Consider the following 17,281-nt stretch of genomic DNA (forward strand, 5'->3'; position numbering starts at 1 on the left):
TCTTTAATATTAAAATTATTTAAAACATTGAATATGACTTGACATTTTAATACAGTGTCTCGTGTAAAAGCATGAATTACCACTTTTTTGTATCAGTTAGTCACAAGACAAGACATTTATTAACATTTGTTTGATAGGAGTGTTTGGTTAGGAAATTTGGTCGACAGTCCCTAAGTGAACCTCTGAGCGCTGAGGAGGGAGCTGGAGAATGGCTGGCCGAAATAAATTGAAACTAACTTCACTGCAGTCAGTAACACAATAAATCCACCGGGATAAAGTTTGTTTTGATCTGTGGCCTGCAAAGATGGCACCAAGCGACTACGCAAGACATAAATGCCCCACAATGTCTGACGCAGTGACATTGGTTCCAAAGCTCTATTGGCCAATAGTAGCTGTTTATAATGAGCTTAAGCAACTATTTTTATCTGTCACTAAGAGACACTCCTCTTCGTTGTCTTGATGCACCCCATGATGTCACCAGCTTACTTCTGAATTTGACATGTTTCAGAGTTATAACAGAAATCTGAGGTATGCAGGGTGAAGTGGATGGGTGACAGCAGAGCCCCTGCGGGGCTCCAATGTTGATGACCAAAGTTTTATTCATCCTGACAAACTGGCCTGTCAGTAAGGTAGCTGGAAATTCAGGTGATCAGGCAGGAGTCCACTCTCATTCTGGCTGAATCATATTAAAGGCACTCGAAAAGTCCAGGAACAGGATCCTGGCTTCCTCAGATCTGCCCTCAGCCATATAGCGTGGAGGAGGGTGTGTGGAGGGAGAGAAAGGAGAGGGGCTACTAAGCTGCCTTGGAGGAGGAGGTTGGGTTTTTTGAGGTTGGGTCGGGGGGCTGGTATGGGATAGAGGTGAGGTGAGGGTGCCATGATTGCACCTGCGAGGAGGATGTACTGGGGGAGAGCTCCTGGGGCAGAGTAGCTGTAGTGATGGTGGTGGGTGAAGTATAATGGCTAAATCTATTGAAAAAGTTGTTTGATTCATTAGCTCAGTCTTTATCTCCCCCCTCTGTGTTAGTCCGAGCTTTGTGTCCTGTAATGGTTCTGAAACCATCCCAGACATCACTTAAGCAGTTTTCCCTCAGCTTCTGCTCCACCTTCTTCTTGTAGCAGTCTTTTGCCTCCCTCATACAACGTTTCCCTTTGTGCTGCCTTTATCTTCTCCTTAACTTTAGTCCTAAAGTCCATCTTCTTCTGGTTGAGGACAGCCTTTACACCTTGTGTTATCCATAGTTTATTATTTGGGTAACGTCAAACAGTCTTAGTGGGGGTGGGGGGGAGGCACCACAGTTACACAGAAATTAAGATAATTTGTGAGACAGCAAGTCATCCCCCTTGTGGTCCTCACCATGAGCTCCCAGCAGCACATCCCAGTTTGTGATGTTTGAAAGTCTCTCAGGGCCTCCTCTGTTTCAGGAGTCCATCTGATGGAGCGAGTGAAGACACCCTGTCTTTGTACCAGGGAGTGGGGCTGTATGTACACTGGGTTGTGGTTTGAATTGCCCCGTGGAGGAAGGGCAACAGCCTTATATCCATCTTTTACATTGGTATACGGTAAATCAATTATCCTGTTTTTCCAGGTGGGCCAAACGATATCGTTTCAATGTCAGGTTTCAACGTTGATTCATTTCTTATGTTGCTATATGGAATTTGACTGATTCTTCCAAATGAAACTCATGATTCTGTCTACTGAACAAAAACAAACTAGATCATAAAAATATGTAAAAATCACAGAACATTTTATTCAGTCGGCAGTACCTTAACACCTAAACACAAATAAATTTCCTCTGGCTTTTCAAGATCTAAGACCACAAATAAGACCAACATAAGGCAAATGTGAAAATAATTTCCATGTCAGATCAAAGATGTACAGGTACAATCACAACAACTGTATGCAAAAAAACCACAAAAAAACCACTTACACACACAGTACAACTAATAATTCACATTGGATGACCAATCTGACATCCGTAATGCTGACTGTTTAGGGGCAAAAATCTTGTCCCTTCAATTTTGAGATGATTTCCATTTTGAGGGGACTTTCCTAACATTCCTAACATTCTAATCATTTACTGATAAGAATGATTTACTGTATGTGTTCTGGGTGTATATCCCATTTTTTCACAAATACTGGAATACACTAATAGACCAAATGGACAAAACAAGAAGGCAACAGTGAACTGATGACACCAAATCAATCCAGAAGCGGCTATTTATTTTTGGCACAGTGGGTTTGAATGTTTAACAGTATGGCAGTAAATTCTCATCAGTCATTACATTTTCTGGTGTTTCAGACCTCACTGGCTTTTGTCTTTGCCAGTTGTACATTGTCATAAACAATTCCCTCATTTCAGGAGAGCTGTGAAATAAACCAACCAACATGCCAATCTATTTTATACTGGCACGTCTTGTCACTTGATTTAAGGGCCAATATGGTTCCTTAATCAAGGGTTAAGTGGTGCGTTACAAGCAGCTCAAATTAAATTCAGATTAAATTCAAAAATACTTTATTGATCCCCAAAGGGAAATTGAATGTTGTAACTCATATTAATTCAGATGAACTTGCACAAGACCTTCACAGATTACCAAAGAGTACATGATGGAAATTAGACATGGGTATTGTACAGAGTACAAACTCCATCAAGTGCTTGTAATGATGTCTTCAGTCAGTGTTTTAACTGCCTGACTGTGATGTCTGGGGATGCAATAAGAGCAGTGTTACTGTGCACAGTGCCCTGTCTGTTAATCTGAGTAATAAGTTCACCATTAGTATGTAATGCAGACAATAACATGTTGAGGATTGTATACCTGACTTTGTATTTGAAGAACTGATTGCATGTGGACAACTAGGTTGGAGGTTAGGAATGATTAACCAAGGCTTGTTGAGTAAACACTTATTTTTGGCATGTCAGTGCTGGCATGTTCCTTTAGTTTAGAAGTTCTCAACGTGGGCGGTACCGCCCCCCAGGGGGCGTTCAGAGGACGGCAGGGGGCGCTGGCGGACATTTTTACAAAAGGGGGGCGCTGGGATGCCTTTGGGGGGCGTTTGGTCGAAGGTAAACTTTACACCTTATATGCACAAAAATACCAGTTTAGACTTTGAGCAACTTGGTAAAACTGTATTGTGTAACATTAAATCATGCTTGGCTGCAACTATATTGATGGCAGCTCTTCTATTCAGTGTTTGTTAGCTTCTCTTAGCTTCTTGGCGCAGCTCCGTTCTCCTGCTACTGGTAGTTAAAATCACGATACCCTCACTGAGTATCCCTGTGAAAAACGAACCCATTTAAATAAAGAAATAAAGAAATCCCACCATGGCTGATACCACGATAGAGAGCGTTCACTTTATAGCATTAACACCAGAGTTGTAAGTGGTCCGGTATGAAACGGGGTGATAGAACAACACAGCACTTTTACATTTCAATAATCATAATACCAAAATTGTTTCCATTGCTTTAAAAGGTTTATGTCAGTCTGCCTTTTCCCCATCGATACGTTTCCCGACCGCCCTGCACCTTAGGGGCTTAAAAAAATGACGTTCACATTGCACAAAACTCTGAAACAGGAGAAGCGGGACATAAAACGGAGCAACGAACTAGATGTGAATTATGGCATAAAAACAGAGAATCTGACGCTGAACAGTGAAAAATCAACACATGATGTGAAACACATGACGATTAGGCGGCACAGCAGGTGATGAGTGAAGATTACTGATGGTCAATAAACGATAAAATAAATCTAGTAACAGGAAACTAAAGTGGACATAGCAATAAACCAAGAGAGGATAATACTAATAAAAGGCAAGAATAAACTAAGAATCTAAAGTAAATACAGAGGAATAAACTTGTATAGCAAGACCTTTCGAGCAATAATTAATACAGAGACTGTATGGCAAGAATAAACAGACACTATTTCCAGATAAAAGGTAAAATAATATTGTTGAAATGTCATGGGTGTCATGAGGCGGTGTGGTGGTAGGTGAGGAGAGACGCAGGATGAGATGAAAATCATATGTTTAATGAATAAATCCAACGGCAAGGAACAGCGGGGAACAACACGAGGAGACTGGCAACACGGAGACAGGTGACATCAATTGACATTCAGTTGACAAGGACCCGACGAAGAACACAGACAACAGGGGAGACTAAATACACACGGGGCAATCACGGGAACGAGACACACCTGGGAGACAATCAACGGAAAGACGCAGAGACAGGACTAACAGGATCACACAGAAACTAGAAAATAAACACATAGAAACACGGATCATGACAGTACCCCCTCCTCAAGGGGCGACTACCAGGCGCCCAACAAGAAAAGTCCAAAAACAAAAAACAACCCAACAGGGTGGGCGGAGGGGCGACGGCAGGAGGGCAAGAGTCCAGAAAACAAAAACAGGAACTCCAACAACGCCAAACCCTTCCGGGGGCCGACCACGGCACAAGAGGTGAACCTCTCGCGGGAGGTCCGGTGGGCGGCGACGCAGGAGGCGGAGCTTGAGCCGCGGCGGGCGGCGACGCAGGAGGCGGAGCTTGAGCCGCGGTGGGCGGCGACGCAGGAGGCGGAGCTTGAGCCGCGGTGGGCGGCGACGCAGGAGGCGGAGCTTGAGCCGCGGTGTGCCGGTCGGAGCGCCGGCTGCTGCAGGCGCTGGAGACTGGGGTTCGGGCGGAGCAGAGGCCTTGGGCTCGGGCGGAGCAGAGGCCGTGGGCTCCGGCGGAGCAGAGGCCGTGGGCTCGAGCGGAGCAGAGGCCGTGGGCTCGAGCGGAGCAGAGGCCGTGGGCTCGGGCGGAGCAGAGGCCGTGGGCTCGGGCGGAGCAGAGGCCGTGGGCTCGGGCGGAGCAGAGGCCGTGGGCTCGGGCGGAGCAGAGGCCGGGGAACCGGCAGGGCGGCCGGCTGGAGTCTCGGGAGGAGCACCGGGGAGCTGCGCACCGGCAGCGGACTCGGGGAGCTCTGGCGGAGCGCCGGCTGCTGCGGGCGCTGGGAGCTCTGGCGGAGCGCCGGCGGCTGCGGGCGCTGGGAGCTCTGGCGGAGAGCCGGCTGCTGCGGGCGCTGGGAGCTCTGGCGGAGAGCCGGCTGCTGCGGGCGCTGGGAGCTCTGGCGGAGAGCCGGCTGCTGCGGGCGCTGGAGACTGGGGCTCGGGCGGAGCAGAGGCCGGGGGACCGGCAGGACGGCCGGCTGCTGCGGGAGCTGGGAGCTCTGGCGGAGCGCCGGCTGCTGCGTGCGCTGGGAGCTCGGGCGGAGCGCCGGCTGCTGCAGGAGCTGGGGACTCTGGAAGGACACTAGGGGACTCTGGAAGGACACTAGGGGACTCTGGAAGGACACTAGGGGACTCTGGAAGGACACTAGGGGACTCTGGAGGGACACTAGGGGACTCTGGAGGGACACTAGGGGACTCTGGAGGGACACTAGGGGACTCTGGAGGGACACTAGGGGACTCTGGAGGGACACTAGGGGACTCTGGAGGGACACTAGGGGACTCTGGAGGGACACTAGGGGACTCTGGAGGGACACTAGGGGACTCTGGAGGGACACTAGGGGACTCTGGAGGGACACTAGGGGACTCTGGAGGGACACTAGGGGACTCTGGAGGGACACTAGGAAGCTCGGGGAGCTGCTCACCGGCAGCGGGCGCAGGAAGCTCGGGGAGCTGCTCACCGGCAGCGGGCGCAGGAAGCTCGGGGAGCTGCTCACCGGCAGCGGGCGCAGAATCGGGCGACCAGGCTGTGGCGGCTGGAGACTGGCAGGCTGTGGCAATAGATGGAGCTGGCTTAGGTCTCGCAGCCAGCGCCGCCACCACTGCCTGCCGTTCCTGCTCTACCTCTTTGTAGAAGTCCTCCAAGCCCAGCAGAGGAAGAAATGGGATCCATCTGTCCAGGTGGACCGCCATACGTGTGGTGGCGTTGAGACGGCTGAACAGGGAACTCGGATTTGCCATTTCGACGTCATACTTCCTGATTTCCCTTAACAGGGAACGACGGTCTGCTGGGTCCATGGCGGAGTAGGCTGCGCTCCTCACCATAGTTTGGTCGGGTCCTTCTGTCATGAGGCGGTGTGGTGGTAGGTGAGGAGAGACGCAGGATGAGATGAAAATCATATGTTTAATGAATAAATCCAACGGCAAGGAACAGCGGGGAACAACACGAGGAGACTGGCAACACGGAGACAGGTGACATCAATTGACATTCAGTTGACAAGGACCCGACGAAGAACACAGACAACAGGGGAGACTAAATACACACGGGGCAATCACGGGAACGAGACACACCTGGGAGACAATCAACGGAAAGACGCAGAGACAGGACTAACAGGGAACAGGATCACACAGAAACTAGAAAATAAACACATAGAAACACGGATCATGACAATGGGTTTGTTGAGACCATATCTAGTACTGAGAATAAATATATCTTACAGACCATAACAGTAAAGAACTGATCACTTATTTATGTTTTTAATTAGATTTGATATATTTATTTTTTCAATATTATTTTTCATGTCAGTGTTAATGTCATGAGGCTGATGACTCCATGACACTTTCAGTTTGACTCATTAGGATTTGATTAAGAACCAGATTTGTTCTTTGTAATTTCTGTCCAGTAAAACTATTAATCTATAATCAATAGACAGGTCTATATAAAGATATAATCCATGTTTCTGTCTCATATTTGTATGGCATTAAAAGGAACTTTAGTTTTTCCACTGAAAGCTCTGGTTTGAACAATAAATGCCATGTGGGTGAAGTTTTATGGATGATACTCTGATGTCCCATTCTCCTGAAGGCAGCACAGAGCTGCACCACCAGAAACTGACAAACACTGAAGAGAAGAAGAGTTATGATTAATGTAGTTACAGTTCTATCCATGTTTTAATGTTGCAGAGCTCAGTTGTTTTGCAAATAGTTCAAAGTTTAAACTGGCATGTTGAACATCTTTTATCTGGTCATTTTGTGGAATATTTAAGAAATAGAAAATGGGAAAGAACAAGAATATTTTTTCCAATCTGATTGGCTGCTGTTAGACCTACCAATTTTAACTTGAATGTTCATTGCATTTTTTGTAGACGCCTGTGAAAACAATTTCTATTCCTATGGCTTTTTTGTTCACTGGGAAATGATTTTTGATGATAAATACAGAAACAAGCATAATAATCAAAACATCTACAATAGTGATAGTAATATTAATGATAAAATAATAGTCAGTGCAAAGTACCCTACAAATTCTTTGGTGGGGGGCGGTGAGGGACCTGGATGAAGGCTGGGGGGGCGCTGGCCCAAAAAAGGTTGAGAAACACTTCTTTAGTTGGACAATCCCATTGGCATGTTTTTAAGCACATATTCTTATGATTTTCCCTGATTTCCCTGTATGGCAGAAAAGACTGAAGTGATCCTTAAAGGAATGAGAGGTTCCTTAAACCAAAAAGGGGTTTTGACTGTTTATACACCCAAACAGACAGGGGCCTCATGCATAAAAGAGTGCGCAGTTTTCACACTAAAACTTGGAGTACGGAAAAATTTAGAAAAGTGCGGCGAACAAAAATAATTTAAAAAAATCGGATGTATAAAGTCGTGCGCACGCACGTGGCCGCGCACCTTTCCTTTATAAATCTTAATTTTGAGCGCAGCTGCTGGTCCGTCTGTCGCCACCATAAATACATATGTAAATTAGTATAAATACCCGGAAGTCTGCCACCACGTGAAGCAGTAACCATGGCAACGTCCTTGTTTGAAGCAGTATAAATATTTATAATAACTAAATATTATATTTAAAAGGTGTTTTCAGGACACATAAGGTCACCTCACAAAAATAAAAATACATCTTAAAGGAAAAAAAAATCTAATAAATAAAGAGATGAAAGAGGTGCAAATGCCTGTTTGAACATTAGCGCTTTCAGTCGGGATTTCAAGACAGTTAGCGTGTCAGAGTCATTTGAGTGGGGAATGTGGACGTTTATTCTAAATAGTAGAATCATGTGCATATTGTACATTTACAGAATAAAGATGCTTTCTGTCCAAAGCCGGCGGCTGGACTGAAGGATGACTGCAGCTGGACTGGTACCGCATGGCTCTTTAAGTTTTGCTCAGAGCTAAATGATAATAAACCATCATCAATATTTCCCAACAGATCAATGACCTCTGAGCACACGTTCCCTCTGAATCCTTCCATTGGTGATGTTCTCCATAAGAGCTAAAGCTACAGTGCCCGACAAGTGCAACTGCGCAGCAACAGAGAAAACATGCAAACAAAAAGATACGCAAACAAATGAAATGCAGCAAACAAAAAGAGACCCTAACTAAAAGCAAATGAAGCAAACAAAAGAGACTACAACCACAAATGAAATGCAGCAAACAAAAGGTGTTGAAAACGGAAGTGCTCCAGACCACTAGAGGAAGTCGAACAAAAACAGCTGTGTCCAAAGCAGCAACGGCAGCAAAATTATTTGTGCTGTGTTACACTTAAAATTACACAAAATGATTTTTTATAAAGTTTTTAGGCGAGAATGTAGATGTATAGAGCTGAAATATCTGCTCAGTTCAACAGTAAATGACTTAATTACAATATTGCTCTGACATTTTCAGACTTGTCTGCTCCCGCTGCATTAACATCCAGCTCCCCTCGCCAGCTGTCAGCTGGCCGGGAGCTCCAGGTTCGGTACACCGAGAGAGAACGCATGTCTCCCGGCAAATCGTTTTAAAAACTCCCAGTAGTTTTCCCCTATGAGTGGAGGTGAAACGCAGATATTAAGTCTGGTAATAGCTGTAAATATTTTTGGTTGACTCATTTATTTATTTATTCAATATCCTTTAGAATCTGGGTTGAGAGAACCAACCAAATGAAACTATTAATAGAATTTATAGATCTTAGTTCCTTTGGATGTGTGGACACCATGATCAACTATATAGTTCAGGTTTAATGACAAGTTATGTTAATCATTTCCAAAATGCACTCCATGTGGTTAAGATTAATCTCAATAATTCTTAACAGCAACCAAAATACTTATGCAGACTTGAGTGTTCCTAGCGTTTTATGGCAAGACTTAATGGAAATGGACATAATAACCATTCAAAGGTCGGTTAAAGCATGTTTTAGTGCACACATGAATAAAGTCCACATGGTCCACATCTCTAAATAAGCACCCGAAAAGCACGTCACCCTTAAAATAATATTGAGGACATTCAGTAGTCTTCTGTCTTTCAATATAACCATGAAGAGGCCTACATGTACATCTAACACAAAAAAGGAAAGCATTGTGCCCATTGTGTGACAACAGTAACATCCACAGAGCAAGTTTTTACCTCATCTTAAGGTTACTAAAATATAAACCATCATTTAAAAAAAAGAACTTCACAAAAACAGCATTGTACACAATGAATGATGTGAAGGTATGAGTCCTCCGGTTTAGCATACAGCAGAACTTGTTTACCTTATTTTAGAGCAGTTGGGAGGGATCACCTGTTTAAAACAAGACAGGAATACACACAGACACACAAACAGTGTTTTCTTGTATTTTCACAGATTTGGGACACTGAACCACAAAACAACTTTCGAATGTAGGTGTCATTACAGAGTTACTGTGGCTTACATTCACATGGTTTGTCTGAATGGGTGATGAGTGTACGCACCTGCAATATCAGGGAAACAACAAGCAAAAAAACAGAGGCACATTCCCCTTCTGAGGCAGAGGGGTTAAGGAGGACTTTTTTTCTTTTCTACCACAATGTCCCTTTTTTATGACAGATTCTCACACCTCTTCAAAACAGAATCTGGAGGCTTCGGGTAGTAGCCGACAGTGCAGGGCTTATCCGGGGAAAACTTGGGAAACTTGTAATCCAGAGGCAGATCTAGACAGAAGAAAAACACGGTGATTGAGTGGCTGGCTTGCTTCGGAGTAATAGATTAATAATTGGTTATTGATTTACGGTTCAAGATTTGATAGTAAAATGCACTTTGTGTTGTGCACATGCAGTAAATGTTCTGTCCAGCATAGATGGGACTTAGTTGTATCTCTCAGCTGTAAAGAGACACCACAAACTGAAATATGTCCTGGGTGAATTTTCATATAGATTGAGTTAATGAGGTAGTATCAGTAAACATCGATGAAATGTTTGCAGACTGATGGTGGAGGCTGCTTTCCTTTTATTCATTCTGCAGCACTGTGTTGGAATTTGGAACCGATTTTCACATCTGCATCTGGTTCAGTTACTGCTTTGATTTGTGTGAACATTTCTGTGTTGGAACAGAATGATGGGAATGTTTAATGTGGCTGTGTGAGGTTTTATTTCAACCACTGAATCTTTAACATCAAACTGTGATTTCCATACACAACACTACGAGTTCTCATGCTGCGTCTTCATACCATGTGGACAGATTTACAAGTAGCATGCATATGTTTATCCTGTTCTAGTGGAAAAAAAAAAGGTAATCTCACTATTTTTTTGAATAATGACACAACATATATTTGTCCCGTTTTTGAGTGAAAGGAACCAAATCAATCACATTTAATATGAAAAGACAAAGCGAAGAAAGCTCTTTAGATTAAAAAAATTAATAAACATGAAGCATCTATTCCTTTATTTTCTACACACAGGCCACAGCTGGTATCTGCAAGTCAGTAAGCTGATTTTTGCAACACCACCTAACAGGAACATTTTGTGTTAGTTTTTCCAAGTGTAATTTCTGGTTTCTTTGATGGCCTACAGCAGAGGTTCCCAAACTGCCCTCCTGGGGGGGTGGAGGGCACAGTGCCATTGCATGGGGGTGGAGGGGGGGGGTACCATTGCAAGCCGTCTGGATGGAAAAAAACAACAAAAAAACATGAACGCTGTATGCGCTGGGTTTTTACCTTAGGACGGCCAACTCTGTTATTCCTCTGTCAATTTGATACAGTAGGAACTTCTACACTTCCCATATCTGTGTCCTCTGTCACTTTTATCAGCAGTTAAAACTGTTTAGTCTGTTGTTAACATGTGGTAACCTGTTTTTCAGAGCCGCCTTTAAACGCAACATGAACGTTACGACGCTCGCGCTGCGTTTCGACCTGTGTGGCAGTGAAGGAGACCTGCTGCTGCTGGGCAGAGCTGCTCAGGTGTTAGAATCATGGCAGCAAACCAGCAAAACGCAAAGAACTTTTCACAGTTTTTCCCCCCAAACTAACCGACTGAGTAAAGCTGTTGGATGCAAGTAAAGTTAGCTAAAAGATGACTAGCTAATATCAATACAGCACCTTAAGCTTGTTAACAAGTAGCTTGTAGGGTACTGGTGTTGTTGTCTATATTCAGCTACGATTCATTTTGCCCCCCAAAAAGTTGACCGCCCCCCCCCTTTGTTCGTCTGGAGCCGGGGCTGAGAGTCTCTAAGAATCCACCCCTCTTCGCTCACACACATCGTTCAACCTGACAGCTAATTGTAAATCATAGGGGGGCCCAGAAATAGTTTGGAAACCACTGGCCTACAGCATGTCCCAGTATCAGTGAATTGCTAATGTAAAGTGCCGCACAAACACAAAGGTTATCATGACAGGCCAACCTGTATGTTTTAATTTGTCTGTACATACAAATGATTTTGAATGTGGAGCAGTAACCACTCTAGAAGTTGGCAGAATGAACCAGTGATGGCTTTGATTCGCTTTAAATGGAATAAAACATTTGATATTATTTTTTAACAGATATTACTGTAATCACATTTTAATCTTCATTATATGGTATGTTTTTACCCCACCTACCTGCTATGTGCTCCACACTGGGGATAGCCATGGTACTGTATGTGTGAATACAGTGGCAGCACCAAGTCAGCTTCTGGTGCTCCTCGTTGCCCCCTTCGCTTTTGTGCATGTCAACAAAGTAGGACCCCCACTGGTTAGACACGGCAGAGGGTGACTTCATGCCTTGTTCCTGCAGAGATATTTCACACACAAACCAAACTGCACTACTTTGTTTGAAGACTAATTTTCAGACAAGTTCAGCCCTGTTTAAGGGAGCACAGAATTCCAAAGAGCACATCACACAATATACATATCTTTTACAGGAGTATACTCAAGCGATGATTAACAATCATGGAGAGAGCAGGATGTGGTTTTTGCACACATCACCTAATTTAATCTGGAACAGTTGCATAACACAGACTCAGTGGGAGAACCAAGAGTCAGAATAGGCCATATAGACCAATTCTGACATAGCATGGTGAACAGGAGTTTAAAAATTGGTTGCAGGAAATGCTCTGACATCAGCAGCGCTGGATTAATTTTTGAGGTGGGGGGGCCATGGGTGTTTCATCACCTCTGTTTCGCACTTTGAATGTCAGGCGCGCGCTTGTTCAGTTGACACGATGGCATCTGTCAATCAACTCATTGGGCTTGTCGCAATTTGCCCCGAAGTAAGCGCAACATGACTGGAGGACAAAGCTGTAGGGTCCAGCTGGCTATTAAATGCGCTGCAGTGAAACAGATTTGGTGAAAAATAATCAGAAAGATTTGTTAAAAGTTGTGGGGGAACATGCACACACAAAGCATTTAGAGGAAGGAATAAAGTTTATTCCATTTTCAAAACTGGTGTCTGGAAAAATGCAGGATAATGTCGGCTACAGGATAAATGCTGTCGTGAAACCTGGTTGGAACTGACTGAGATCTTTCCAGGACACACAGAAAACAAATCATAAAAGCCCAGAGGCAACAAGTAATCTTGAATCATGATTTAATGTTGATTGAAACTTATATAATCTTTATTGCAACAGAACTTATATAATTCTTATTGTGATAGAAACCCAGAAGAAACAAATAATTCAGTATTATGATTTCATGTGATTAAAACTTGTGTAATCCTTACTTTAATAATGTACCACTAATCAATGTGATGAATTATGTGAACTTGATTTAAAGAGTAAATGTGAGAAATCATAAATGAATAGTCTTATTCAAGTTAGATGAGATGTCTTAATACTGTGTTGCAATAACAGAGGCTGCGTGGGAATAAAAAAGAGTGTGTGAGAGCAAGAACTGTGAGTACGGAAGAAACAGGAAGTGGGATTGTGAAATAAGCAAAACCACCAGATGTTAAGCGCAGATAGGAGCTGCAGCAAGAGTAAAAGAGGAAGTTCAAGAGAGAAGATAACGGTTAGCCAAAGTGGTTGACGTCAAGAGAAATGGTGCAACGGGAGATTGTGCAAGCACAGCAAGATGCAGAAGTAGATAATTGTGTACAGATGCGCACACGGTTGAAACACAGAGTATAAAAAGTAGAGGCAGGAGAAGAACGGGGTTCTTTGTTCCGGCAGCGTTCGAGTCAAGACCACAAGAAGATGCAGGATCAAGATTGGGGCTATACTTTGAAACCATGGGAAGGTGAAGACTTCGCACTGCTTTAGAAAGGAACAAGATCCGTTTATCCACAGCCCGGGGTTCTGATTCGACACCTGCCCTACTCTTAACCCAAGAAACATCTCAACGATGCTGCAGTGGACATGGGGGATAGACAAAGATCACCTATGGATAAAGAACTGAGCTCATGAAGATCATTCACCAGTTCAACTTTGGATTTATTCTAAAAAGGACTCTGCTATGGCAAGATGGGTCCCTGACCATGGAATTTAGAGTTTTCTGCTGCCAAGATCAACTCAGCATCTGGGAAAGAGTGGAACTGCATCCCAAAGCCTCTGTTAAGGTTCAGTGACACAGTATAGAGACTAGAGGGAAGTGTGTTTTCTAAAATTATTTTGTATTTTAATCTTTTGATTTTTGATTGAAGAAGCTGTATGTCATTTTCCCCTGCTAAAGCTTGCTAATAAAATATTAAAATATTAAAGTCTACTTGATGCTGTGGACAGTTAAATTAATTAAGTCATAGGAATAGTAATTCTTTTGGTTAATATAAAATCAATGTTCATGATCCTAGTGAATTGGGGGGTTTCAGACGTTTCTTTAGTTATGATAAATAATGACCTTGGGACTCGTGCCGAGTCTCTAAAGTTCTCTAGACTGTAACGAGTGCACGTTATTAATAGAGAAAGAGCTACCGTTAACTGGAGTGGTTTCTGGAGTCAGGCTACCACGGGCTATTTGGATGTCTGATCCATTAACTGTAAAAGGTCATAATCTCAGAATCTGAAGGTGGTTAGAGTCTAGACGCATCTTTCTCGCTTCCAGCTTAAACAGAAGGTCCTCTATTTACTCATCTGTGGTAATACTCAGGAGGTAGAGGCTTCACGGACTTGTTAGACGGAGAGCTGGTCAGTAGTCAGTCAGTAGGAGTCTGAGAGGAGGTAGGGGTGTGGCTGACTATTGCATAATAACAATGCCTGCAGTCGACCAAGAACAGCTCCATACAGAGATCCACTGTATTAAAACACCATGCTTATATGAAGGTTTTGTCATTATTACATCATATTCTTAATGGTGAAGTGAAGCTTGGTCCAAAGCAATAAATATATGCTGTCTCTACAAATGGGTACAGTTTGGTATAGTATAGTATAAACAAGACGCGCTTGACGCTCAAAGTGCGTTTGGTGTGAATGCACCAAAAGTGCAACATGCCCAACTTGAAGCGTCAGAGGGTTTTTTAAAAGCGCGTAACGCGTTTAGTGCGAACGCACCATTAGGGGGTTATCCAAGCGGGTGACCCGTCAGGTCTTCAGTTCGCCAAACCAAAAAATAAATAAAAATAAATCGGCGACCTGCCAAGATCTATGGGAAGGATCAAACTCCACTCATTCATTTTTAGCTTACAGAAAAAGCGTCAAGCCGCCAAATAACATAAGTAAATTGACGGATAACATTTAGGCTTATGCGTGCCCACCCCCACAAACTCACACAGAGGTCCGCTACATACAGGATGTTTGACACAAAAGATCTTTTTTTTCTCCTTGATATTGTTACTAGTCAAGAGAGTTAGATAATAAAGTAATCCAAAAATTATTGTTTTCTTTTTATATGTGTCTACAGTCGTAAAACTGCGGATTATATTTATTATATTTGCTGCATTTTCCACAAATTTTGCGGGAAAAAGATTTGTGAGTGATACAGATAACCAGCCAATATTTATGCATTAAAAACAAAATGAAAAACTCCACGATTAAACTTTAATGTGCTTGTTACTTTACAAACAAAAATGAATTTCAACAGCCAGAGACCTGAAAGCTTTCAGTGGCCATCGATACTGATGGCTGATTGGCTTTTGGAGGAAAAAAAAAATAATTCAGGCAATTGTTTTTCATCCATTAATCCCTCCATCCATTTTCTTTCGCTTATGTGGGGTCGGGCCTAAGAAGGGAGGCCCAGACTTCCCTCTCCTCAGCCACTTCTTCCAGTTCCTCCGGGGGAATCCCAAGGCGTCCCAAGGCCAGCTGAGAGACATAGTCCCTCCAGCGTGTCCTGGGTCTTCCCCGAGGCCTCCTCCCTGTGGGACGTGCCCGGAACTCCTCACCAGAGAGGCGTCCTGGAGGCATCCTGACCAGATGCCCGAGCCTCAACTGGCTCCTCTCAACGTGGAGGAGCAGCGGCTCTACTCTGAGTCCCTCCCGGATGACCGAGCTTCTCACCCCAACTCTAAGGGAGAGCCCAGCCTCCCTGCGGAGGAAACGCTTTTCGGCTGCTTGTATCTGTGATCTCGTTCTTTCGGTCATGACCCAAAGCTCATAACCATAGATGAGGGTGGGAACACAGATCAAACGGTAAATCAAGAGCTTCGCTTTTTAGCTCAGCTCTCTCTTCACCACGACGGACCGGTACAACGCCCGCTTCACGGCAGACGCTGCCCCAATCCGCCTGTTGATCTCTTGCTCCATTCTTCCCTCATTCGTTAACAAGATCCCCAGATACTTAAACTCCTCCACTTGAGGCAGGAGGGTCAGTCTCCAGTACCCCCTCTAAGGACTCCGAGAAGGGTGGGTAGTCAGAACAGTCAGGACGGGTTCTGACTGTTGTCTAAGCACAGACAACAGTCAGAACCTCCCACCCCTAGGCTGAGGGAGGCTACCCTCTCATTCACTGGGATAAAAACCCCAACGTACAGGTGCCAAGATAGGGGGCAACAAGTACGCCCACTCCTGCCCAGCGCCTCCCACCGTGGGTAACTCCATAGTGGAAGTACGCCCAGCCCCTTTCAAGGAGACTGGTTCCAGAGCCAGAGCTATGCTTCGAGGTGAGGCCGACTATTTCTAGCCGGAACCTCTCAGCCTCGCACACTAGCTCTGGTTGCTTCCCCACCAGAGAGGTGACGTTCCACGTCCCAAGAGCCAGCTTCTGCAGCCGATATCTAGGCTGCCAGGGTCCCCTCCCTCGGCTGCCAGGTGGCAGGACCCCCAAATAGACAAGTGCAATGTGTTACAGATGTAACACATTGGACTCCCTTTGGCCCCTCCGAAAGGTGGTGAGCCCATTGGAAGGAGGACTCACGCCTCCTCTTCGGGCTGAGCCCGGCCGGGTTCCGTGGGTAAAAGCCCGGCCACCAAGAGCTCGCCATTGTGCCCCACCTTCAGGCCTGGTTCCAGAGTGGGGCCCCGATGACCCGCGTCCGGGTGAGGGAACGCCAGATCCAAAGTTAGTTTCCATCATAAGGGGTCTTCAGGCTGCGCTTTGTCTGGTTCCTCACCTAGGACCTGTCTGCCTTGGGTGACCCTACTAGAGGCATAAAGCCCCAGACAGCATTGCTCCTAGGATCATTGAGACACTCAAACCCCTCTACCATGATAAGGTGGCAGCCCAAGGAGATCCATCCATCCATCCATTTTCTTCCTCTTATCCGTGGTCAGGTCGCGGGGGCAGCAGCTTCAGAAGGGAGGCCCTGACTTCCCTCTCCCCAGCCACTTCTTCCAGCTCCTCCGGGGGAATCCCAAGGCGTTCCCAGGCCAGCCGAGAGACATAATCCCTCCAGCGTGTCCTGGGTCTTCCACGAGGCCTCCTCCCGGTGGGACTCCCAGAACACCTCACCAGAGAGGCGTCCAGGAGGCATCCTTACCAGATGCCCGAGCCACCTCAACTGGCTCCTCTCCATGTGGAGGAGCAGCGGCTCTACTCTGAGTCCCTCCCGGATGACCGAGCTTCTCACCCTATCTCTAAGGGAGAGCCCAGCCACCCTGTGGAGGAAACCCATTTCGGCCGCTTGTACTCGTGATCTCGTTCTTTCGGTCATGACCCAAAGCTCATGACCATAGATGAGGGTGGGAACGTAGATCGACCGGTAAATCGAGAGCTTCGCTTTTTGGCTCAGCTGTCTCTTCACCACGACGGACTGGTACAGCGCCCGCTTCACAGTAGACGCTGCCCCAATCCGCCTGTTGATCTCCCG

At 45.2% G+C, this 17,281-nt stretch overlaps 1 protein-coding gene across 1 annotated transcript in view; it reads right to left on the reverse strand.

Moving 5' to 3' along the window:
• Positions 1-9,075: 9,075 nt before the first annotated feature.
• The window catches only part of nt5dc1 (5'-nucleotidase domain containing 1), a 125,078-nt gene continuing 116,872 nt past the window's right edge, over positions 9,076-17,281 (reverse strand). Inside the window, exons 11-12 of the mRNA XM_008398592.3 lie at positions 11,728-11,896; positions 9,076-9,847 (exon numbers count right to left, since the gene is read on the reverse strand). Of these exons, the coding sequence (XP_008396814.1) occupies positions 9,735-9,847; positions 11,728-11,896 (282 nt within the window). The 3' untranslated portion in view covers positions 9,076-9,734. The remainder of the gene's footprint in view (positions 9,848-11,727; positions 11,897-17,281) is intronic.

The sequence above is a fragment of the Poecilia reticulata genome, chromosome 21 (genome assembly GCF_904066995.2).
Source record: "Poecilia reticulata chromosome 21, P_reticulata-male-v2, whole genome shotgun sequence".
Lineage (NCBI taxonomy): Eukaryota > Metazoa > Chordata > Actinopteri > Cyprinodontiformes > Poeciliidae > Poecilia > Poecilia reticulata.